The sequence below is a fragment of the Falco rusticolus genome, chromosome Z (genome assembly GCF_015220075.1).
Source record: "Falco rusticolus isolate bFalRus1 chromosome Z, bFalRus1.pri, whole genome shotgun sequence".
Lineage (NCBI taxonomy): Eukaryota > Metazoa > Chordata > Aves > Falconiformes > Falconidae > Falco > Falco rusticolus.
The window spans coordinates 70,529,589-70,555,830 of NC_051210.1; the positions used below are offsets into that span (position 1 = coordinate 70,529,589).

The 26,242-nt window shown below is 48.2% G+C and overlaps 1 protein-coding gene across 2 annotated transcripts; it reads left to right on the top strand.

Moving 5' to 3' along the window:
- The first annotated feature begins 3,937 nt into the window (after window positions 1-3,937).
- Window positions 3,938-22,368, top strand: GDNF (glial cell derived neurotrophic factor). 2 transcript variants are annotated; one of them, XM_037374636.1, is made up of 3 exons: window positions 3,938-4,452; window positions 5,817-6,014; window positions 21,589-22,368. In XM_037374636.1, the coding sequence occupies exons 2-3, from the start codon at window positions 5,843-5,845 to the stop codon at window positions 22,071-22,073; spliced, it is 657 nt and encodes a 218-aa protein (XP_037230533.1). In that variant the 5' UTR covers window positions 3,938-4,452; window positions 5,817-5,842; the 3' UTR covers window positions 22,074-22,368. The 2 variants fall into 2 exon arrangements, with proteins under 2 accessions (XP_037230533.1, XP_037230532.1); XM_037374635.1 differs by having other exon boundaries at window positions 5,817-5,915.
- Window positions 22,369-26,242: the final 3,874 nt, after the last annotated feature.

The following is a 26,242-nucleotide window of genomic DNA, read 5'->3' on the forward strand; positions in this document are numbered from 1 at the left end:
CAGGATCAGGTACCTGTAGCCCAAAATGCGACTGCTTCCCCAGGCTTGCAGCTGCTCAGTGCATTTCCCTGGTACCCAGATGACTTCCAAGGGCAGTTGCTTCAACAACAGTGCAATCTTCTGTTACTAACACCAAAGAAACAACCGCTTATTGCCTGAGCAGTCACACTGCAACTGGAAAATCATGTTTCGTATTTCAAAGTTAACTTGGAAATTACAATATGGAGCGCTTGACATCTCAAGAGATCTATACATCATGCTGACACATATAAACAAAAAATGAGACTATACTGCATCGTGTCAAGCAGCTTTTTAGCTTGTTTTAAAAGAGGCAACCTTTACAATGTAAAGACACACTTTATTTAGGTCTGAACGGGTCATTTTTCTCTTTCTGGTTTTTTTTCTGACAGCAGGTTTGTGGGGTTTTTTCTTCACCAAAAAAAGTTTTATCTCAAGCAGCTCCTAAACACTTGTGCTTAAAAGTTTATGATCTCTGTAGAAAAATATAATAAATTCTTAAGTTTTTGTAGCTTTTTTTTAACTTCTAACAGGACTACAGAAATGTTCCAGTAGCTACTGTATTTTCCATGAAGCAAGAGTGCACAGGGCTCTCAGTCACCCTCCTTACCAAGAGACTCACAACGGTGGCGCAGGGGGAGGCACATACATTATATTTGTGATTAAAAACTAACAGGTTTACTTATCATTTATTTCAACTATCCTAATAGTGCAGCTAAGACATCTGCATAACATTTCCTTTTGCTATGGTTCACGTGAGCTAAGTACTGCATATATTAAAAACTGGGCTTTCAGCAGCTTTTAATAGCAAGGAAAAATAAAACTCCTACAGCATTACAGATACACAGTATCTGCTGTGGCTTCATTACCTGGTGTTATTTAAAGAAAATTAGTGGCTTTGCACTGACAAAATGCATGCAAAGAAATAATTCATTGAGTTCATTTTACCCAATATGTGTAGTAAAGGTTTAGTTAATGGTCTTTTAGTTAAAATACCAGGACTCCATCTCACTGCATGTTAATGCGGTAACCAACGTGTGTCTCAGCCCCTGACCTCTAACAGAGTCACTGCATTGCACCCACTCCTCTAACCTTCCTGCCCCGCTCTGGTCAGGCTGGCAGCTGGGAATGGCTTTCTGTGCATACAGCACTTGATGCATACGGCACTTGCATCTATCACCCAGCTCACAGCTACACACAAATAACTTTGTGGCAGAGGTAGCACAGCCTGAATGGTACCACTGAGCCAATCCAGCCACTGCCTCTTGTAGTGCCTTCTCCTGTCCCCTTCTGGCATGCACGTATATATATAAACAGATGCATTTATCAGATGCCTGTGTGTTTATTGTATAGATATCATATACTCTATTTCTTTTTAGCAGATTGTTCTGTCATTGCTCCACCCATTGTCGTCCATAAAGAGGGCGCACTTCAGAAACTTTTATTCCCAGTGTCTATCACTAAATTGTACTGAGAAAAGTTAAGATAAATTTTAAGTGATTAATGAAGTATAATACTGTTTCAAATTTATAATGGGAGAAAACTTTGGGGGGGGGGTATTTTATTTTGCTGTTCTTATGAGAAATCTCTTCTGTGCAAATGAGTCTTAACCCAAATACAAAAATAAATAGCCTGACATTTTTGAAAATCTAATGAAGTAATCCATTCAGACATTATTTTTGAGTTGCAGAGCTGTTGCTCCTGTAGAGAGGGGAGCGCATTCCCAAGGAAAGCTGCCCCCTTCATCACAAATGCCCCATTTAGTGGAAGATAGTTGTGAAATTTCCCCTCAGCAGGAGGATGGAAACGCCATGCTGCCCAGTGGGCCTCACGAGGAGGTTCATGTTCATCTCTCCATCTTGTCCTCCAACGGAAACTTAAAAGACGCCTCCTGCAGAAATATTTGTCCTGGCAGCCCATCCAGATGACACTAGCAGACCCCTCCAAATTTCCGATAAACACATCTTTAAAACTTTTGGTACTCTGATGGTGGAGGGCACAGGGATAGCACCTCACTCCTGTTACACCCAGTGAGGTGACCACGACCCCCTCTACAGACCCTCTCAGGCCCCTGTCCTGAGATCTCATCCAGAACTGGGTGCTTGGAGGTCTCAGTACATTTCACACCGATGAAGAGGAGCAAACAGGCGTTGTCGGCGTGCACACGCCTGGCTGCGGGGTCCGCGCCTGAGGTCCTCCTGCTTCCTTGCAGAGAGGGTGCAATGGGTGTAGCAAGGGCTGTGCAGAAAGCCCCGGGCAGGCAGCGGGAGCAGGTCCCACCCGCCTCCTGCATCCTCCCCCTGCGGGGCCTGGGCTGGCCGGGACATACACAGAGGAGTGGGACGGCGGGGAGGAGATGGGAAAGGGAGAGGGACGTACAGCAGGCGAGGTGGCCCAGGAGAGGCGGACTCGGGGAAGGCAGCCCGCGGTGCCGCTGGCGGTGCCCGGGGCACGGGGCTCGGCGCCCCGCGCCTCCATCCCCTCCCAGCCGGACCCCCGGGCGGCGGTACCGGCGGGGCTGCCCGGCGGCTGCTCGCCTTTCGCGGGAAAGAGGGACGAGCCGGTGCGCACACATGTGAATTGCACAACCGTAACCACACACATACACACACCCGGGAGGGAGAGGGGGGGACTACGGAAACAAAGCCGCAGCCAGGTTACAGCTTTCGGGGCAGCTCTGCCGCCGGTCCGGCCGTGCCCAGCGCGGGTCCCTCCGTCCCCGCAGCTCCGGTGCTCGGCGCTTGTACCGGCGCGCTGCGGCAGGGAGCTCGTCTCCTAGGAGTTTCGCTGCTCCATCCCAAACCCTCAAAAAAAAAATATCTAAAAGCAAAAGATATATTTTTTTTTATAAAAAGCAGGAGCCCAGGGAGCACGGAGCGGTCTGCTGGCCGCCGCACAAGCCCTGCGCGCTCCCCCGCTGCCCGCCCGGGCTGCGCCGCGTTAATTTCATAGCACCGGCGACATGAGGACCTCATACCTCCGGACAACTGGGTGAGTCATAAATACACGGCGCAGGGCTGAAAGCCGAGACTGTTTACAGCGACTTTGCGGCGGCCTCCGGCGAGTCAACCCGCCGCCCCCCGCGCCGGGGCCGGGCTGCGCGGAGGGGCCCGCGGCGAGCGCGGCCACCGGCGGGGGGATCCGCGGCGGCGGCACCTGCGCCCGGCGAGGGGCGAGGAGGGCGCGGCCTCCCCACCGGCACCGCCGCTCCGCCTGCCCGGCCGCGGCGGCAGCGCGGGGAGCGGCGGCGGGCGGGACGCGGTGTTGGGTTACCTCGGCCGGGCCCCGCCGCCGCCGCGGGGCCCGCGGGTGGCCGCGGGGCTGCGCCGGCGGCCGCGCAGCCCACGGTATGTCGGGCCGGTGACTTCAGCCGGGAGATATTTGGAGGCTCCGCGGGGTCCGGTGCGGGGGGCCAGCGTGTGTTTGGGTCTGAAAGCGAATCAGCGGAGGGCGCGTCACTGCCAAAGGGCCCTATAAATCCATCTGCGGCGCCGAGTCGCCCTGGCAAAGCCCCCGCGTCCGCGCGTCCGGCTCCGCGCTCCCTCCGCCCGCGGGTGCGGCGCCCCCCGCGCCTCGCCGGCCCCGCGCCCCCCGCCCAGCCCCGCCGGCGCCCGGGGAGCCGGGCGCGCCCAAGCGCAGCCGGGGCAGCCGGAGCGGGCGCTCCCCGGCACCGGCCCGGCCTCCCGCCGCGGTCCCCGCCTGGATCTAAGCTTTCGCCGCGACGGGACCCCCGATCTGGAGGAGGAAGCCTCGCTGCTGCTGCTACCGGCTCCACAAATCCCAGCGCCGGCCTCTGATTCTCCCAGCAGGCTGAGGGGGGTGCTTTGAATTTTTCTTTATTTTTTTTTTTAAATTTTTACCTCCCCACCTGAGCTGGGGTGGGTTTTTGTCGTGGTGGGGGCTTTTTTGTGGCTTTTTTTTTTCCTTCCCGCCGTTGCGTGCGTGTCCGAGCGGTGCGCGGCTCCCCGCGGTGCTGGACCAGCTGGCGTTACAGGAGCCCTGATGTCTTCATCTGACTCCCCGCAGTTGTTGATGGAGTGTCTTTCTCAGATTTCCAGGCAGGGTCCCAAAAGCAGCACCCAGAGCCAGCTCCCGCTGCCAGGCGGCGCTCCCCGCGGCTCGGGCTGCTCCCGCCGCTGCTGAGCGTGGCTCCGGGGCCGGAGCGGGCAGAGACCCCCGCGGCGCCGCTCCTGCCGCGGCCACCGCACCTGCGCCGGCGGCGGGGGAGGCCGCCGGGGCTTGTGCTGGCGGCTCCCCTCTGCCTCCATCCAGACTTGCGACCTTGCTCCCCCTCCTCCATACGCCCCCCCCCCACCCTCGCGCAGAGAGGGTCCCCGCGGTCGGACCCCGACCCGGCCCACATGCACCGCCCGTCCAGCCGCTCGGCTCCCCGGCGTTAATGTCCATCTCGGGTCCGACGAGACCAGCTCAGAGGTGAGGGCGAGGCAGGGGCCGCGGAGGACGGTGGGGGGCCGTGGCGGGCACCCTCCCGGGGGCACAGCGTCGCCGCGAAGCCGCCGGCCCCGGCGAGGTGCGAAGGCAGCGGCCGGCGGGGAAAGCGCGCACCGGGCGGCGGGTGCCGGCGGGCCCCGGGCGGCAGCCGCGCCCCGAGCCCCGCCGCAGGATCCGGCGCCGCCACCGAGCCCCCCAGCGGGGCTGCGCCCCCCGGGCCGGACGCTGCGCCCACCCGCCGCCCGGGCCGGGGCGAACCGGGCTGGGGCAGCCGTCACCCCCGGACGGCGGGCATCGGGTGCGTGGCTGGCTGCGGGCGGGACGGCGGGGAGCGAGGAGGAGAGAAGAAAGAGGGAAAGGGAAGGGGAAGAGAAGAGGAGGCACGGGAAGGAAGAAGGCAAAAGAAAGAGGAGCAGGAAAAAAGAGAGAAAGAAAAGTAGGGGAGGGGAAGGAAATGAGGAGAGGGAAACACGGAAGAATGGGAAAAGGAGAGGAAAATGAAAGGAAGGGGAGATGGAAACAAAGAGGAGAGGGAAAAGAAAAGGGGAAAAAGAGGGAATGAAGAAGGAAATCTTGAAACAAGGGGAAGGGGAAACGGGAAGAGAAGGGGAAAAGGAAATAGATGAGGGGACGGGGAAAGGAGGGGAAAAGGAAGAGGGCAGGGGAAGGAAACATGACAAGTGAGGAGGAAAGCAAAGAGAAAAACAAAAGGAAAAAGAGGAAAAGGAAAGGGAAAGATGACTGGGAAGGGGACAGGAAAGGGGAAAGAGGAAAAAAAAAAGGGGGGGGGGAAGGGGAGGAGAGAGAAAGGAGAAGAGACAGAAAGGGAAAGCAAGGTTTGCCTGTAGCACAACAAATCTGCACAGCCCTGCACACCGGATCAGCTCGGTCCGCCCTGGCCCAGCCTGGGGACAGGTGCCCTGGCACCATCTGGGTGCTGGAGGAGGACAAGCACAAGGTGACCTGCCTGCCAGGACAGGGACACAGTCACACCCCCAAGCCCCTGGGCACAGACTCCTGGGGCCTGCCTGCCAGCATCCCTCAAAGCAGGTAGCTTGGGCAGCGAGGGGCTGGAGGCCATCCTGCCTGCCCCTCTCTCACACCTCTTGCTGGGGAGAGCCCACCTCCCTCGCTCTGGGAGGCAATGGGGGGGGGGGGGGGACAGGGACGACACGCCAAGCTGAGCACAGGTTGTTTCCCCCTGCTCTGTCCCTGGGCCTGGCCAGGGTGGACCTGGCTGATCAGGAGTGTGAGGCTGCTCGCCTTTGTCTCAGGCCTGGCAGGGAGGGGGCGGGACGGGGGGGACCACAGCAGCTGGGAGCTAACCCTGCCTCTCTCTCTGCCAGGGGCCCGTGTTGGAAGGAGATCTAAGATGAAGTTATGGGATGTTGTGGCTGTCTGCGTGGTGCTGCTCAACACGGTCTCCACCTCACCCCTGCCCACCGGTAAGACGCCTCCCAAGGGGCCCCCTTCAGTGGTAGAGGGGCCTGAAGACGATCTCTCCCCCATCAGCCTGCTGCCTCCCTATGCTGTGCACAGTGACTGTAAGAAACATTCCCCTTTGTAGCCACTGCTGTCTGTCTTGCTAAACCTGCTCCCCTTTGCCTAGGCATCAGGGTGAGGAAATGGCCTCCCCACTTTCTGACCCCACTTCTGCCCCAGTCAGCATCACTGGCTCTGGTCTGGCTCCAGCAGCTCCAAAACAAGTCATCCTCCAAAGCCTGGCGCTGGCAATTACAGTGGCCATGCCCACTCCTCCCCCCCAGCCTCCAGCCCTACCTTCCCAGCAGTCATAACATCCCTTTGGTTGAAAAATCTGGAGAGGTGGGAAAGTTAGTTGTATGCAGGGGAGCTGAGAGGAGGATCAGATACATCGACCTTGCAGGGCAGGCACTGAAACTGCTGCGCCACCGCTTCAACCTCCCTTTCCCTGCTCAGACCTGCCAATGCAGTTAGTCACTGCCCGTAGCGGGCGCAAGTCCTAATGGAGATGGGGCTCCATGGTGGGAGGCACTGTGCTCATCCTGTAGGACTGCCGGGTTTCATTAAATCCTCCTTGGATCCTGATTCTGAAATTAGTGTGTCTGCATGGAAATTTACAGGAGAGTAGCAGTGGCAGGGTTAGGAGCTTCATGCAGAGCAATCCACATGAACCAGCTCACAGTAAGACAGCTTACGATCCAGATGACAGATAATAATAATGCCTTGCTAATAATAGGTCTCCTACAATAGCAGATACAGGATTTTCACAGTGCTATGCGAGTGTTAAACTAACTCTGGTGGATTTTTAAAGTGAGAGTTAATATGACTCATTAAGAAGTGGCAAAATACTCACATGAATTTGGGAGATGTTAATTTAGCAAAGGCATAGGCACAGCTTGGAGGTTGCTCCCTTTGCCCTTGCTCTGCCCTCTGTTTAGCTCGTTGCAGGATGCAGACAGAATCCAGTAAATGGGATTCATTTTTATCTCTTTATCTAGAGCATGTCTTTTCCCTGTGCCTGTTGCAGCTCTAGCCGTGGGCAGCCCTGCTCTGGTTTCTCCACGAGCAGCCAGGCTAACACAGTATGGAGGCACTGAGTGGGGAATCATATGCTGTGACTCCACTTTCGTCCGCTCCCCAACACCCGTCTCCTTTTCCACACACACACATCTGTTTCCTTCTCCACTTAGTCTTCTTTCTTTCTTTTTCTTGCTTATGTTACCCCCCTGCTGGAATCTTGCCTAGGCTGCAACCTCTGTGGGTCCCAGCCCAGGCTCCTGCTGCTTGCAGACCAGCACCCCCTGATGTCCTTTCAGCCCCTCCACACAGGGAGGTTGGCCAAAAGCTCTTCCTTCCAGGGCTCCAGCCTCCCAGGGCTGGGAGGCTGTCACATGTGGTGATCTCCACAGCAAGCTGTGTGGTGGGATAAGTACTGTCCCACAAAAGGCAGAGATCAGCTTTTGAGGCACTGTGCTGGTCCCCTCTTCACAGGCTTGCTGCATTGCTGGTGGCAAGAAGAGCCTCAGAGAAAAAGTGGTGCCAGTCAATTTGTAGCTCTGGCAGAAGCTGCAGGGTTGGAGATCATTAACACTCCATCTTTCCAGAGTGATAGTGTTTGTATGATAACTGTTTTTATCTTGAAACTCACTTCTGGGAATATGGTTCCTGGTGAGCTGGTTTGTCTGCAGCACGTCAAGGGCTCAGGCGGCAGCAGCAGTCTTCTCTGTTCCCGGCGTCTGAAATTTCTCATTGTTGCCTCTTCCCCCCCGCCCCCCCCATCCCCCGTGGATTGGGTAGACAAGGAGTGGGAAGAAACAAGTTACCTGTGTTTTACTTGAGCTATGGTAGTATCAATAGACATCCTCTTCCAGATATCTCTGTTTGCAGGACACAGACATAGGCTTTGCCAAGCAGAGTTGGGTTGCAGGTTGTTGCCCAGGATAGTCATTTGAGAAAGGGCCAGTAGTTTGGTCTCCATCTCTTAACCCTGCGGATCACAAATAAATGGGCCTGACTGTGAGGGGAAAGTAAGAAGTGCTGTTCTTCACGACAGAAACTGGGGAAAACCCAGGGAGTTCCTGTGGTGGTTGCATGGCAGCTGTTTACGCATCACCCATGCCTGAAAGTCAGAAACTCTTTGCTATGTTGCCAAGTTGGATGAGTCAGTGGAGACCTGCAGAAAGGCGGCTGTAAGAGAGCAGTGAAATACTTTGATCCACTTTTACACTGCTTTTAGTTGATTTAAAGGTGTGTGGTGTCTGGAGAACAGCCTGCAAACACAGCCCATGAGGCCAATCCTATCCAGCACTTCGCTGCCTTCCTGCCACAGCAGCACTTTGTTCAAGTCATCACCATCAGCGTCTTTAACATACTTGTTTCTCTCTGCTTACCATTTGGTGGCACGCACCCTTCAACACGTGAAAGACACATAACGATTTATGCAAGAGGAGTCATGTCTACACCATGTGGGCTTCCCTGTGTTCTTTGGGCTTTCTCTCATGAGAAGAGTGCAGTATGCCATGAGCATGCAGGCACGCTCACAGCTCCTCCTCCCATCTGCTGGTGGACTTGCTGTGTATTAATGTCTCTGTGGATGCTGTTGGTCATCTGCTTTGCCTAGGGCCTTTGCAGGAGGCAGCTCATGAAGCGGTGGGAGCACTGTCATCACCCACTTCGGCTCATCTGCATGGGGCAGTGTGGGCGCTGAGCAGGACTGGGTGCTGTGTTCATTCGAAGAGCAGTGCACTGCTCTCCTCTGAAACAATCCCTGTGGAGGCTGAGTGGGGAGTAGCAATTGTGCTCCAAGGTGTGCATTGCTTTTACTCCAGAGAGGTCAGGTCTGCCATGCACTGCTTGCAGCAGGCGTTAGTAGGGTTGTGAGATCATGTCCCACTCCTAGGGACTGGCCAAACACCTTGCTAGAGCACAGATCTGTTTTCCCAGGCCCTTGACGCCTTTTTGTGTTCTTATTTGGTGGGACTGATTTGTCTGCAAAGTGCACTGAGGTCACCTGATGTTACCCCATTCCTTTCAGATTGGCTGGAAACCTTCCTTCCTTCCAGCCTACAGGCAAGGTCCTAACCTTCTGGGCTGATCAGGTGTAATGTGCTGACCTTTGCTGTTCAGGGCAGTAATTAGAGATGGCAAAGGGTATTGGCAATTGCATGCTTCTGCATTTTTCAGTGGACTGGTAGCTGGCCTGAGAGTAGCCTCCATAAATGCAGTTCATTTGACATGAATCCAGTGTTTATAGGTGTTTTAGACGTCAGTGCTCATAGGATAGCTTATTTCACACAAAGAAGAGTAGCTGTAGAGTTTGTAAGGCTAGAAAACCCTTTCTTTGTTTCCCTCTTGCTTCAGTCTGCTGGAGGAAGGACGCCACAAGTTTAAATAGCAACTGCAAACAGGAGAAATATAAACTAAATTATTATAAACAAAATACTAAGTCAGCAGCTTCGGAAACATGACAGTGCAAAAGAAGCCAAACACTTGGTTTGACTTATTTGCAATTCCCAGTGAATAAAACTGCTTGCCACTGTATGGCCGTAATCAACATGTATGTGAGGACTGGAGTATCCTAAGGTCCAGGATATGATATATAATCTTTTGATCAAATGAGCATCTTTAGTAAGAATTAGTGGTAAGCATGTAGTATTAAATGAAAAATATCACCATGAGCTTTTCCCTCCTAACAGGAGGAAAAAGTGGTTTTTTGTCTTATAACATCTGAGTTACTCTGTGGCTACTGAGGATGGTCATGCATTGTTGGAGCTCCTTCAGTATGTTTGTTATGCTGTAACACACTGTGCTATGTGTTCATTACACTTCTGTTAAAAATTCTTCATACGCCTGCTAAGAGGTTTTTAATGTTAAGTTACTGTATTTAGCTGCAACATTATCAACTAATATGGAAAGTATCTAGAATAAACAGTGATATTGTAGGACTCTCTAAGGCATAACCAGTATTAAATTAAACTTCCAGTCAAGTGCATTTCCTTCCCTACAATATTTATGAGGCACATTCAGTGTTACGAACCAGAATTCTCATGTTTCTGCCCAGGCTTTCCTGCTCAACACACCTATGGTGTGGCATACGTGTTTTAGTCTAAGACGGCCAGAAGCTGCAGAGGTAACCTGCCTATGCACAGTAAATCCAGTGCACTGGAGAGGTATCTGCCACACTGAGCAGGTGCCACACTGCGTCATTTGATCTGTGCGTATCCAGTACAGCCGGTACATCCAGCCAGTGTCGGACCAAGCATGCCTGTGTCCCTGGGCCAGCATATATATAGTAAAGTTCATTTGCATGGTCATGCCCAGGTTATCTAGGCATTTAGAAATCTCAAGCATTCAAGATTGCCCATTCATGAGCAAAATTGTGGACCAAAAAAGAACAGGACCCATCTGGTTAAAGCCAGCTGCATGTAGCCCTAGAAGCTGATTTCTCAGCAGTCTCAGGTGTAAATAGTGAATATATTTCTGTGAAGGGTATTCTAGGACTCGAGGGGAGGAGTGAAATGCAGGCAAATATGGTTTTATTCTCATTTTAAGAGTTATCCTTTTTTCAAGTTTTACTTCTCTACTGCTTTTTCAATTTAGGGACCTCAGAAATTTGCCACTGAAAGTGTGGGTCCTTTTAGATGTTTTGTAGGTGTGGGTTGCTAGATAAGGTGCCTGAATATGCCTTTTTTGGTCACCATTTATAGGCCTCTTCAATACATTTTAGAAATCCCTGTGTTCGTGGCCTGCAGACAAAAAGCTGCAAACCACTTCTTGAAAATCTGAAGAATTCAGCTGTGTAGTGACTATTGATGAATTGATGGGGGAGGCATTATTTCTGCACTAGAAGAGCATCCTCAGATTCATAAGTTGTGATGTCTTTGTAAATTATACTGTTCCTGATTAGGACTGTAAGTAGGTTTGAAACATTTAAAGTTACAGAGGCTGAGAGAAGCCATTGGGGTCATCAGGTCTTATTCCCCACAACCGCAGATGATCAGGGATGGAACATATAGTGCAAATATCCAGTCTTCAACCCCCACACACACTATCAAGCATCTGCAACTTAAAAAAAATTTGTAGTACCTAGGCCAAACATCATGTAACCACACTTGTGGATTCTCATACCTGTGAGGTAGTAAGTTAATGACAAGTAATAGGCCACTGTCACATTAGTGCTGGTAGAGTGGTTGACACTGCAGAATGGTCATTTTTGACAAAACCAGCTGTAATTTCTGATCAAGTAGTATTTGGTAAGGTGAATCAAAGGGAAGATTTCAATGATCCTTGGAAATCCAGTCCTAATTACAAAGAGAAGAAAAAAAAACGGAATCAAAAAGATTTGAGACAGGTACAAACAAAGCATGAAGACACAAAATATGCATTACAGTATGTCCGGTTTGAAGATCAAGGACAGAAAATCAATTACGTGAGGCATTTCAAATATCAGCACTCTTTTTAAGGAGTAAAGCCACATTGTAAGACTTAGCAGGTATTTAGGCTGTATGTATTGGTACAACACTTAAACTGAAACCTGCAGATACATTTCTTTGAAGTCAGTGGGACTTGTACTAATGCTTTAATGATTATTGAACAGGAATAAGCTTCAAAAGAAGCAAACATTGAAATCAAAATACTTGTTTTCCTGCATCGTGGCCAGGCAGTGTTAAAAGTGGTGTGCCAGAACTTCTCGGGTGGCCGCATTTTCAGAGGCAAGCTGGTCATATCCCCTTTAACTAACAAGCTACATAAAAACATCTGGACTACCTCTGCTCCCTTCCCAAGCATGTAAGACCTCTTCAGCAAAATCAGCCATTACTCCGGAAGTTTCCAACAGGAAGTGTGTATCCAGTGTAACGGCTGGGAAAGACCTAGCTTTTCCAAGCACATGCCGCACTGGCAGACCATGATCCACACATCCCAACATAAGACCTTCTGAAGCGGAGTAGCAACACCTCTGCTCTAGAGCCAGGGACTGTTTATTATAATAATCACATTTCCAAACTGCAAGATTGAAACTTTTTGTATTGTTCCTATTGTAAACACATTGAAATGCAGGTAGCGAAAGGCAACAGGGGAAGAGCAGGTATTATTTATAGGTCAGATCAAAATCTGATAGCAGCAGAGGTTGCCACAGGAGGGACATCAGCCGTGGTTTTGCCCAGATGGCTCCACTTTACTAATCCCAGGGAAGAGACTGGGATAGGGTCCCTTCCTGCTGCCTGTGTTGTTCCTTGGGAACACTCCTAAAACCCAACAGGAGATGCAATGTAAGAGCACAGGCAGCCTGGGAACAGTTGCTGTTATTTATTTAGGAATACCATTGCTGTTCAGTGAGCTGGCACTAAAGTGGGGCTGGATGACCGATGTGGGGTTTTACTGATGTCATGCAAGGGCTGGGCTGGATCACTTCTGCACCAGGGATGCTAAAGATAATTTTTTTAATTACTTTTTTGTTACTGACAGTATTTCCTCCATTAAACTCTCAGTACCGTGCCTGTTAGCTGGCTGCATGCTCTCTCGCTAATAGAGGTCACAGGTTTCAGGACCCACTCATTCATACTCATTTGAGGCTCTTGCAGGGTAGAGACAGAACCAAATAACTAAGCATAAACACAGGTTTACCTGGGAAGCTGGACATTTACTCAATGTGGTATAGATTTGGAGGGGTACAAGAACTTACTGAGGAGACAACAGGCCTTGCCTGTCACTAGCTCCAGACAGGACACTGCCACTTTTTCCTTTTTCTCTGTTTACACTCTTTATGCCATAACTTCAGGTGCAGAGACCGCTCCGTGGGTGCTCAGGTGCCCACACGGCCTCATACAACAAGGTCCTAGTGAGGCAGGCTTCTGGCAGCTGCCACAGGGACTGTCACAAAACCTCGAGAGCGACCGCTGGAAAGCCGTCTGCTCCTTAGTGCCTCAGAGCTGTTTTTCCAAAGCTTTGCATCACAGGCAAGACCACATCCTCCTGCTTCTCCTTTGCTGCTTGACTACCAGATGGGACACTCCTTTGCCCACCCCAGAGAGGCCAGGGGAGGGGCCCGACCCCAGGTGCCATCTCAGAGTCAGGCAGCATCTCGTGAGCAACCCCACCTGGACTGGATGAAAAGCAAGAAACTCTTTGGACAGGTCAGCTCACAAGGCGGCTTCCTTTGCTTCACCCAGTTCATCTGACCTTGCTGTTTCCCCCTGCTCTCAGGGAATTCCTCCAGCTGGCAGTAATTACGATGGTCCTATTGTTTCTCCCTTTTAATCTTCTGGTGGGAATGAAGGATTTCATACCTGTGAGAAAGCAGGCAAAGGATGCAAGGGGAGGTAGTGCCAAGACTGGCAGTGCAAAAGTACAAAATATTCTGCAGATTTGTCATTATGACCAACACATGGGAAGTGGCAGGGTTAGCTAGCAAGCTACAAGCACAAAACTTGGCTGCTCCATCAGGAGCAAGCACACCAGGTCGGTTAACCCTGTGTCTTTTTCTAGTGCTGCCTTACCACACCTGACTGGTGTGAGTGGCCCCGGAGTCATCCTCCAGGTCGTTTAGCACTTTACCTTGATGAGAGGTAAGTGACACCGATGAGAGGCTCCTTTTCTAAGGGCTCTCTGAGTCAGGCAGGAGGGTGCAGCATGTCCTGGGAGCTGGTGAGGCAGGGAGTGAGGTAGTGAACCAGAACTGTATTAAACATTTAAAGCTGAGCTGCCCCTGGTGTGGTTGATGCTCTGTTTGCTAATGGACACAACTGACTGGTTTCCATTTCACCCTTAGCCCCATGGATTTTCATGCAAGGCACAAAAGCGAAGTCATACCTCAGAGAGGTGATACTTTAATTGTTTAAATCCTGAAAACCTTTCAGCATAACTATTTCTAACACCTTTCTTTGCTTTGATGCCTGCATGATAGGCTTTGTTTTTCATGAAAAATACTTCATTTTCAATGAAATAAATAGTTTATTCCCACCACAGTTGATGCTGGTTTACTTTGCAAAGCAGAATGATCATCAGATTGGTGACTTTAACCTTGCTAAGGTTGCGCTTCTGCAAATGCGTTACTCTGAGGGCCTCCTAAAGTACACCTTTGTGGTGTGAGATGAAGAAATTCTATGTTTGGACAGGGTGTGTTTTTGTGAGTATAACTTTGGAGGAAACTTAAAAAATAACCAGGAAAGAAAGGAAATAAAATATTTTAATCATGAAGGGCCCAGATTAAAGTACCAGAACTGTTTTTGAAAAAGGGACGTTGGACCCTCACACATATCTGGATCTGAATTTTCTAAATATTATTTACCACTATAATGGGCTGGATTAACCCCCTTGAACTTTGAAACTGTACTTTAAACTAGAGTCTGAATGCTGCTGTTTGGATTTCTCTAATTGAACAACAGCTGTGCTTAAGTGAAATATCCTGGCAATTCTGCTAAATGTTCGGCCTGATGTTTTGATGTAGTAACTACACACTGCCACAAACACATGCATAAAAGGTACAATATAAAACAAAAACCAAATTTTATCATTTTGAGTATACCCTATGTGACTTCTGTTACATCACTTTTACTCAGGATATGCAAAGTGCAATGGTAACACTGCATTGATGTGATTACATTTTCCCAAGACCAGTATGGAAAATACGAAGTTTCAAATAATTTAAAATATCATGTGTTATGAGATTTAAAAAAAAAAAAAAAAAGGAACACACCCCCCCCAAAAAAAAGAAAACCCACTTACGTAAATTATTATTTTGCAATTAATAGAATTTAAGCTTTTCTTGTAAGCCATAATAGACTGCATAGTCAGGAGAGACTGTAGCTAGCCTTTTAAATCCATAACCAGGCACCAAAATGAGTAACTGGATTTTTTTCTCAAAAGCTGAAGATCCATCTGTTCCTACTGAAAACAATTTGTGGTCAGGTATGAACTGAGGGTTTCTTGCTCTACCATGCTGCGTTACTGCCACTGCGGGGGACTATTTGGCTTTAAAATAAATCTGTTGCTAGTGAAATCAAGGGACTAGTTTTACAAAATGTAATTGTGGTCACATGTGAACAGGCAGAAATAAATTGTCCATAATTCCTTAATGGAGACTGTTTTCTTGAGAATGTGACGAGATCGGTTTGGATATTTGTTTAGACCTATTTTTTGTAGATGTCTATCTGAACATCTGAACACTGTATAATTTATTCTTCCAAAAAGCACAGGCATCAGATCCTGGTCCTGCTGGCACACAGTGTCTCTAATTAATTAGAAATGCAAAGGCAGTTTCTGGGGGGTTTGCAGCGGGGAAGATGCCTGGAGGAAGGCATATTTCCCTGTATGCCAAAAGCAGAGCTCCAGGGTGGCTTTCTGTAGAGGCCAGTGGGGACCACAGTGGGTGTTTGGCTGCAGGATCCTGTGCCCGTACATGCTGCCAGCTCTTGCAGTGCCCAGGGGACATGGACTGTGCTCAGGGACAGGCAGGTCAAAGCTTCAGTTTCCAGAGAACAGCACTGAGGTGAGAATTTCAGTTTGCATTCAAAAGCGACATTCCTAACCCAAGAGGTTGGCTCAAAACTATGATCTGAGTGTACCTTAAAGGTTCAGAAAGCAAGCCAAGAGCAAGCAGAAGATGCAATTTTCTATATTTTTTTTTAATTAGTATTTTCAGTGAGTCTCGTTTCTCTTTTTTTTTTTTTTTTTTTTTGTTTGGCTCCTGGAGTTCTGGACATTTGGTGTTCACCAACTCTGCCCCCAGCCTGGTCACTCCTAGGTTCCCATGTGTACCAGTACTGTGACGTTTCATTCTTCCCTTTGCTTTCTTATTCATTTTTGGGTCACGAGAGAAACTCCTGACAGATTGAGAGCCCTGATTTAGCTGGACATGGGAGACAGAGAAGGTGCCCAGAGGCGGACTGGCACAGGGACTGCCATCCATACCCCCTACTCTTGACAGTCCAGTGCTAGAAAGCAGACTCACGCTCTGGTTGCCACCAGAGGAAAAGGCTTAGCCCATTCCTGCCTGGATCGTTAGGTCCTTGGCACAGCACTGAAAGAAGGAGGTGGAAGGGGGCTGCAGGACAGTGAGATGAGTGGGAGTAGAACACACGTGCTGGCTGCAGCTCCCGCAGGCATTGCTTCCTACCCCACACTCCTGCTGGCGTGGCGATAGACAGAGGTGATGCAAAAATGTGTGCACGTGCCCACGTGCAGACTGCCTTCAAGGGATTTCCCTAGGGAGATGGACAGGCAGGAAACAGCTTCCAGAAATATGACATAAAACCCAAACAAAACCTCATGACTTTGTGCCAATCTTGGCACCATAGTCCTAAGTGGTGGGGCTCAGCCCCCCACACTGCCCCAATGGGGTCTGCTAGCCTTTTTCCCGTGTTGTGAACAAGATACACAGAGAGCCTGTGTTCCCTGAGGGAGGATTCTACATTTCCAGGACATACTGTTCTTTCCCTTGGGAAACACCGGCTTTGAGGTGCAGCACATGTGTGAGCAAACCTTTGGTAACCTATACTGAACACATGCTGTCGTGGGCTATCCCATCTCTCTTATCCCGTGCCAACATATCCCATGCCATCCCATCCTATCCTCGATGGCTTTGGATTTTTAAATTCTAATTCCTTCACACCCTGGAGCTTGAGGGAAGGACTACTGCTCAGAGATCTTAACTGTTTCTATTGCCATAGTATCTCAGCATTTTCTGCTGGCACTTTGTGCAGTGTGACAGGCATCTGTCATGTTTGTTCTCTCAGCTTTTCCACCAGAAGGCAAATGTTGTCAGTAAACGAGTTTGTTTTGAAAAAATATGTGCGTGTATAATTAGATAAAGTTGTATCTGTGTATGTGTAAATACAATCCACACAGTTTGTGTGAATGCATGTGTATGTTACAGGAAGGGATGATAATATGTGCTTCTCCCAGGGGTGTGAAATCCCCATGGAAGGCTCTGTCTGCTGCACGATCAGGTTAGTGTGGTCCATGCAGTATTAGAAAAGCAAAACTGCCAGGCTTTTAACCTTCGTTCTGAGACTATAAACTTTCCTAAACAGTGTCGGAGGCAGAGGGTTAACTAAGTACCTCTCAGCCAAGCGCCTTTCTTCAGTTACAAAGCAGCATTTGGTGCTAAGGAGGCCGATATGAGTCCAGTGGTGTTCCCTGGCTACACAGCTGAGCTCAGGACCCTCTTCATCCCCAGTTTTGTGTCCATACTTATTGGACAGCTGAATATCCCAGCTAAGTCATGACTGGCACCTTGGCATAGGCTGCTAAGTCAACTCTCACTTCACTCCTGGCTGCCAAGGTTTCCTTCAGACCCCTGAGAGCCACTCCTAGCACTGTTTGTAGTCATGCTGACGGCTATGCTTCGTTAAGCAGTAGAAAATTAGCACCAAGCCACATACAATCAGTATGAGCCCTGTTGCTTGGCTCCATGTTCAGTGGTTAGTGGCTCCAGCTGCTCTTGACGCAGCGCTGAGAGCACAGGACTGTGCCACTGAGTGTGTGTTGAAACTTGGCTTTGTGGGATGGTGTAACAACTCAGAGCTGTAGCAGCCAGAGGCGGGCTGATTGTGGGGACTGGATGTGTTCCTCAAACAGTGCTAGGTTTTGGAAGCAGCCTTGGCGTATGTTGGCAGTCCAGTCGGAAGCTGCCAGAATCAATGCCATCGTTGCATTGATCATGACTAGTTTGGGGATCCACAGGTAGAGGGTATTGTGGCTTACAGCAGCTTGTAAGGACTCACTGAGTAGCCCAGTAATGCAGTTGCCATTGTGTCGATGGGGTGCACCCACAAAACTGTGTAACTGTGTGCAGTTGTGGGTGAGCAGATACCAGCTAGGGTCAATAGGTCCAGCACATTTTCTTGAGAGCAGCTCTGTGCCTACTGTTCCCACCAGTTCCCTAATACCACCCACATGTCTTGTGTCTCCTCCAGTGATGTAATCTCCAAATACAGGGGGTTCACTGCTGGAGTTCTCTCAGTAGATTTGGATATCTGCTTGGGATATTTTCCAGTCACCTGGGCTGAAGGGGAAGTCCACCCTGGAGACATAAAATTGGCATTCATCTTACTCATAGTGCTGGCATCCCTCCCAGTGAGTCTTCCAAGTGGTCTGATGTTGCAATAGAGAATGAACTGGGCAAGGAACCCTGGCTCTGTTAGACCTATTGGCTACGCACACCTCAACCCAAGTTACAGCTTGGAGTGCTTCATGGTTTGTGTTAGAGCTCCAGCGAGATTAGTGGGATCAGTAGTGCAGCTATTTACCCCATTTTCTGGCTGCAGCAAGTCCATGTGTGTAGGTAGGGTTCCTCTAGTTGGATATGCTTGATTACTTGATCTACTTTTCGCCCTACCGTTTCCACCTTCTGCAGTGTAGGCACCTCGTGCTGCTGTGTTACTTAAGGCTCTTCTGTGGTGTGTTTCCTCCACCCTAAATATCACAGGCCACTCACAGCACAGAAGTTTCTCAGCAACATTAGCTCCCCTGGTGCAGCCAGGGCAGTCATCGCACATGAACCAGGGCAGATGTCAGCATGGGCTCTGAGTAGGGGCATAGTCCAGAACATGGGCCTTTTCCCCTCTTTTTCTCTGCTCCAGAGCATGCTTGGATTGGCTTGGGCAGGACAATGCCTGAACCCTACAACTGTCTGATTAATGTTTAACCAAAGTAGACTCCTGCATATAGCACTGTTGCAGGGATAGGTGATATTTTTGCACCTGAATTGCAGGCCATTTAAAAAAATGGTGTGCCTAGCTGGGCTGTTATATTTTCAGGTAATCCACAGGTTTTTTTCTCAATTCATAGGTGGGGGATACTTCCTCCTCTTGCCCCACTGGCAGCATACCAGGCTTGGGATAAGTATGAGGCTGAAGGCTGCAAACGAGAATCTCCACATATAGTTTGGGTTTCCTTGTAACAATCTTCTGTCCCCTTCCTGATGGTTGACCATTACATGAATTTCAGTAAACCCTCGTATGTTTCCCTGACAGTTGTGTTTTACTCTCCATAGCCAACGTCTCATTGTGTCATACTGTTGCTACAAGGGGTGGGCCAGGAGTATGTGACAGAGGTGTGGGCTGGGGTAGTCACAGTAGTATGAGAGCAGTTATTTGAAGGTGAGAGTGGAGAATGGCACAGCTAGAGCCATCTCCTCAGAGCCACATCCTTCCCTTATTGGGTTATAATCTAAGAAACCTAGCTTCTGTGCAAGAAACCTAGAAACCACCCAGTCCCACAGCAACAAGTGCCTTGGGCCAAACCTCTCTCCATCTGTGCCTGTGGCAGGGCCAAGCTTGTACTTGAACAGTGAGGGCTATGCCAGCTCCATGTGGGTCATCTTGCTTGACTGAGTCTAGCAAGGTGTCTGTATCTTCTTGCTGTTAAGGAAAGTAGCCCACCTGTTGCCCTGACCAGGACCTTGCTCACTAAGCCAGCATTTGTATGGTGTAGGCAGGCCAGCCTGTCCTGCAGCAGAGCTGGGTGGTGTATCTGAGAAACATCTATCCAAGCTACCTGCCTCCAGTAGCTATAGCTTATGGTGGGTATTTTGGTACCTGCTACAGAGGTAATGACGGAGGAGTGCAAGAAGGGTGCACTTGCCATTGGTGTCACAGGAATACGGGGCTTGGTGCAGGGTCCTGCCTTGTTCAGGTCCCATATAGCTGTATAGTCATCCCTCTTTCATGTCTTTTGACAGTTACTGGTCTGCAAGATTCTTGCCTTTAGCATGGATATCTGTAAAACAAAGTGTAATTCACTTCTTCCAGTCCCAAATTCTACAGTTTATAGGATCCTGCTTCCCGTGTGCCACCCTCATTGTGTGAGGGTACAAGGTTGCCTGCCTTCATTACTTTTTCACCAGTCTATATGATTTTGCAGGAGCTGTCTGTGAAAAACCATATACCTCTGATCCATCGCTGTTTTGTCATGGACAGGGGCCTCTAGGATGTGGCTGCTTTGGCAAGAGGTCCATGTTCTTCCTTATGTGCAGATGCACTGTGTTTCAGCAGGTTTTTCCAGTAACAGGATTAAGATCCTGCTGCCCTCATCTCCTCTATACTTGGTGCTTTTGTTGAGAATATGAAGGCGCACCTTCGCTACACAGTGGGAGGCAGCCTCATGTCTTCCTCTCTCCTGTTAACCAGGGTCCATACCACTGCGTATGAGCTGGGTATGTGTGCTGCCTGGTCTCTCATTAGGGCTCCTGTCTGTTAATTATTTCCTGTCTGCTCATTAAGGAAATGCAGCGCTGAGCTTTGCTGGAGGAGCTGCTTCTGTCTCAGCACCTTGACTGGCTGAAAGCCTTCATGGCCCAGTGGAGGTACCAACCCCTGGCCAGGTGCACTGCACTGGGTGTTGCCTTTCCCAGTGTCTGCAGTTCCTGGGATCTTTGTAGGGGTCCTTCTGGAGACAGAGCTCCTGTACATGCAGGGCCAGGTTTTTCGCATTGGTCTGTTGTGTGGGTGGGCACTTAGGGGTTCAGTACGGAAAGAAGCATCCTCTTAGGTCTTACTGCAAAGGAAGCGAGTCCACAAGTCTTGATTTTTGGCACAATAAATGTGAAAAAAATAAATCTCAATACTGCAATATAGTTTATATATTTAAGAGACAATCATTAGTAATACAATGTAAGGGCACCTACACACGGGCTCCTGACAGCCTGACCCTCCATTAAATCTTTGTATTCACTAAAGCAGATCACATTGAGGGATTTAGTCCATGGGAAGTTTAAAGATTTCAAAATGCGATTTTTTTGCAAATCATGCTGAAAAGCTGAAATCTGAGAACATTTGGGAACACATTCAATCTCACTCTCTATACACTCTGCTAGTATAAAAAATATTTCATTATTTTTTATAAATTAAACATTTATTTGAATAATTTATCACTGGTAGAGTATATATCAAGTGAAAAATTAGATATGTATTTTAACTTCACAACAAGAAAATGCTTTAATAACATTTCTATTGAAAATTATTATCATACCTCTATCCTGTCCTGTTTCTACTCAGTCTAATCAGCATCTTGTAATACAAATACTTCCATGAGAAATTTTCAAAAGCTCCAATAACAATTATCCCCTAGAAGCAGTAAAAAAGCAGTCATACAGCCAGGAATAATACCTGAGCCTGGTACCCCAGGAAATTTCTCTTTCTGTTGTACACAGAAACCTTACTGATAGGTGACTTTGGCAATACTAACCGCTGCTGGTGTGCAAAGACAACAATTAACAATTATAATCACAAAGTTGCTTTAAAAAAACCTCATCCTTTTGCTGCTTTGCTGGGAAGAGCCTGTATAACCTCTCTACAGTAGCTTCACCTATCCATTAACCAATATTTGTATCATGACATGCTTTTCCTTTCCTCGACTTTGACAGGGCTCATTCAGCATTGAAAGATGTGCTAGAGTGCTACCAAGCATCAGCAATCACCTAGAGAGATACATACATAATCTCATTTATTTTTCCCCAAATGAGTTTCCAAGATGATCTAAACCATTCCAAATTCTCCTTGATTTCTGTGGGTCCTGGGCGCATGCTCTGAAGTGATGGCAGAGCAGCTTCAGTATGTCTAATGTTTTTAAACCACGGATGGACAAACTTAATGACAACTGACATGTGACAAAGCCTTTTCTCTCTTTCCCAAACAGCAAATATGCCAGAGGACTATCCAGGTCAGTTTGATGAGGTAGTGGACTTTATTCAAGCCACCATTAAAAGACTGAGGAGGTCGCCGGATAAACAGACTCCAATTTTTTCTAGGAGGGAGAGAAACCGGCAAAATGCAGCCACGAACATAGAGAATTCCAGCAGAAAGGGAAGGAGGAGTCAAAAGGGCAAAAATCGAGGATGTGTCTTAACAGAAATACATTTAAACGTGACTGACTTGGATTTGGGATACGAAACCAAAGAAGAACTAATTTTCCGGTATTGCAGTGGATCTTGTGATGCAGCTGAGACCACCTATGACAAGATCTTGAAAAACTTAACCCGAAAGAAAAAACTAGTCACTGACAAAGTGAGGCAAGCTTGTTGCAGACCCACAGCCTTTGATGATGACCTGTCCTTTTTGGATGATAACCTGGTTTACCACATACTGAAAAAACATTCCGCAAAAAGGTGTGGATGCGTCTGACGGCTGCACGCCAGAGGCAGCACCAGTTTTGCATTCCTGCTATGATGCAAAGAGAGGGACCAAGGTTCCCGGGGAAGCGCCTGCTCAAAGCAGGAAAAAGAGGACCAAGAACATAAAATAAGGGGTCTTGAGAGCCCCTGGGGGATATGAGGTGGCATTTTAGGATGAAGGCTTTTGACATCCTACGGGACAGTAAATAAAAGCTTGGGTGGAGATGCAAACAGCTGGATGGCGTGTGCAGTTTCCCGTTCAACACAGTCCACCATCAGTGAGACTCAGATCCATGAGGAATGTACTTTAAAACACAACTCTGCCACGCCACACTGTGTTGTAGTTATACCATCTCTGCTACGAAGCTTAGCTGCGAAGTAGGTTAGGAGTACCTTACTCATCCTCTGTGCCATCAGCTTTACTGAAAGATACTTTGTGCTATTGCTCATTGAAGGGTGATTCCTAAGCACCTAGGGCAACTTCTGAGCTATAATAAGATTAACTTGTAAGTAAGGGGATATTGGGCAAATATCAAAATGCCCGGGCTCAGGTTCTGTAGGGCCAGTATCAATACAAAGCTAAACAGTTCCATTTACTGGTTAAGTTTGGTTATTTCCATCTCATGTTTCTTCAAAATGAGTGCAGGATTTTGTTCTTCTGCTACCTATGAAAACAAGTTGAGTTGTTAAGCACTTCTTCCTAGTATAGTAAGAGAACTAACAAGCCCAGCCTACATAAAACCTGTTTCTTTTGGTTTACAAAGAATTAACGTCACTTGCGTAACTATGTTTCTATTTGGTCATTGTGAGTGAGCAGAGACTACTTGATGCAATGCATCCATCCAGAGACATAAATATACAGAAGATATTTATTGAGATTAAGTTATTGTTATTTATTACAGTTCAGTAATGAGTCTCCTTTCCTTATTTATTGAAGTTTCTTTTCAAAGGTGCCAAACTAGAAGGTGCTTGGAAGATACAGAGAGACAATGAAGTTGGGAACAACGGTCCATGCATTTGATTGAAAGTGTTAACTTGAATGCAAAAAAATCACTTACTTTACCTTTTTCTCTTTGAAACAAAATCCTGATTATGTTCACAAAATGTAGTACCAAAGCCTGCAGCCCTTCCTCCTGTTCAGTAATGCTCTTGAAAATTACTGCAGTCATACATTTGCAGGAGCAGCAATGGCTGTGGAAGAGTGAGGGTTGCAGGACTTGGCTCAGCATTAGCAATCTGTTAGAAAAACCAATTCTAGTCATATTTTAAATGTAGCCACAATTTTTTTTATCACTTTTTGCCAACTGACCTCCTATAACCATTGACAAATGGGAAATAATCACATTTAGCCTTATAATTTCCTGTTATACTTATTTAAGCTTTTCCTTCCATATTTCCTTATAGAAGAGGTTAAGTATCTCTTACTAGTTAGCCCTGGATTTAATATAACCTACAGGTAAGCAATTGTGTTCAAATAACCAAAGTTCTTTGTATAAGTTGCTGAAACATTACAGGATCGCACCTACACAGCAGAACAGTCTCGATGAGGATGAGGGAGGTTGTACAGCAAAAGCATTCACACCTGACTGCTAATGCAGGCTCTCATTCTGGAGACTTTTTACCTGAAGGAGCAGCAGGGCAGGTCGCTAGACATACCTGACAACCAGTGAAGCATCAACTCCCACAAAAACAACAGGAAGAAAAAGAAATCCCTACTGAAAACCAAAAAATGCTGGTCCGACCTTTTATCTTATGCTGCAACAGCTCTCCATATTCATTTTGCCCTGGGCCCCTTGGGGCACCACAGAAGAAGGGTCTAGAGGTCAAAAAAGGTCCAGAACAGGCATAGAAATATGTACCAGGTGTATGAAATATAATTCAGCCCTGACCTCCACTGCTTTCCTGGGTGGACACAGGGCAGCCCCAGAGCCCACCTGCAGGGCTCTCGTTCTTGCACTGCCATGGGGATGCCTTACCCTCCGTGCTGGGCAGGGGTGGTACAGCGGATACCACCACCAGCATTGGCATGACTTGGGCAGCAGAAACCTGCTAAGCTGAGGGGCAGCTGCACTGCTGGGCAATTGATCAGTGGCAGCGCTCAGAGGTGTGCTTTCACTTACCCCAGCTGCTGAAAACTTGCCCCAAAGCATTTTCTGTGCAGCTTGAAGGGGCCACAACCAAAGCAAATCACTACGTTCAAAATTCAAAAGGGTAAAGTTTGTGATTTTTTAATTTTTTTTTAGACAGGAGTGTGCTTCTCTGGAGTTTTTTACTTCACCTGCGATTTATGTCTCAGTCATTTGTGTTAATCAACCAAAGTTCTCTACAGACTTTATTTTTGTACAATATTCATTTTATAACTTTTTACAAAATAAAACTCATTTCTATTGTTGCCTGGTTGTTGCTGGTGCTTCTTCCCCATTGTACCACTTCAAGTGGTACAAGTTACAGTACTGCCCGGTTTCCAACCTGCATGGCACGATGCTGAAGAGCCAGCAAGTCCTCTACAAAGTGGAGCTGTCATCCCCTATCTCACCAGCATCTTTAACGAGGACCAGAGATGCCTGTAGCTTCTTAGGAGAACCTAACATTAATGGGCCACTGCATTAAATGACTTGGAAAAGCACGGTAGGCAGCAACGCAGTAATCAACCCAGTGGCAGGCTTGAAGCCTGGTGTTACCCAAGCTGTCTCTTGCCCATGCAGAGCTGCAGTGGCTTCGTGGTGGCCTTGGCTGTGCACAGCCACCATTCCTGCACGAGGAGATTTGCATTTTGCTTTGCTAACCCAGGCGTTACCTCAGTTGTAGTAAATTCCATCCACTTTGGCAGTCCTTTCCTCTTCATCTTTAAATAGGAAAACACAACTTGATACAATCTTTCCTGCCACCATCACGGAAAAGATGAGGGCAGGTTTTGTGGCTGTGGCCAGCAACATTTTGTCAACTGTTTTGCATTAAGTGCTGCAGTTCCCATCACAGAGCCAATAAACGCATGCAGACTCACAGGTTTTGACAGCAGACTGTACTCCTCGAAACTGCTACAGAGAGGAAGTGGGAGCCTCTGAGCAGTGAGCCAGTGAGCAGGAGATCAAACACCCTTTCTCTTAATGTACAGCATATGGATGCCTTGGTTTCATTTGTGCCGAGAGAGGCCATGCACGCAGCTTTAGCCCAGTCACTGGAACACAAAGCAAAGCTCTCAAGCACTGCTTTTGAAGCGCACAATATTGAAGGCATTCCTCCTCACATGCCACCGCCTCCATTGCTTGCAGCAGAAGGCCATCCACCATGCACAAAGGCAGCTGATTGCAGGCTGGTTGAGTATGGCACACATCATCTGGCATGAACATGACTGCAGCTTCATGTTCAGTGGAGGCCATGTGCTTTTCTGAGAGCTGGAGGGAGTGCTGACATAGAACATGACTGTGGGGTGCTCTGAAGCTTAATCTCTGATCATATAGCCCAAACCTTCTGTCTTTTCTTACATGGATGGGGAAGCACAATGCCAATGCTCAAGTCTTGCTTGGCCATATCAAAAGCTTTGAGTGGGCCAGGCAGTAGCACATTTGCTTGCTTGGAGCTGTTTCACCCTCCTTCCCCAACCTTCCTGATGAGGTTAATGCTGGAGAGAGCAGATGGGGGTTTGCCGTTGCAATGCCAGGCTCACTGCTGCTGGGCTGGCACCTTTAGCCTCATTTTCTGGTTAAAATAAGGCTTGCAGTATGTTCCTGGCATCCTGCAGTTGTTAAAGCAGCTTGAAACCTTCAGCTGGCAGGTTGTGTAGAGTATTTCAAAAAAAGACTTAAACTTTCACTTGTCAATAAGTAGTGCCAGCGCTGGGACAGACATTATTCGCTGCCTGAGTAGCAGGGACGGGGCAACTATGGGTGCCTTCTGGAAGGAGAAGATGTGTCCCAAGTTAAATAAATTATTTCTCGAGAGATAATGGACCAAACTGCGTAACTATTTACACTTAATACTAAAACCAAGACGATGTTAAGTTTTATTACTGAATATCTTGATAAGGATTTTTTTTTTTAAAAAAAAAAATAAATCTTGCATTAGGTTTTATTGCATCAGTTAGCATTGTGCTGTCAGACCAGAAGGGCTGATTAGAGACTTGGGACAAATTATGAACATCTAAAGAAAAAGCAGATATTTTGCAGGAGGACATATCTA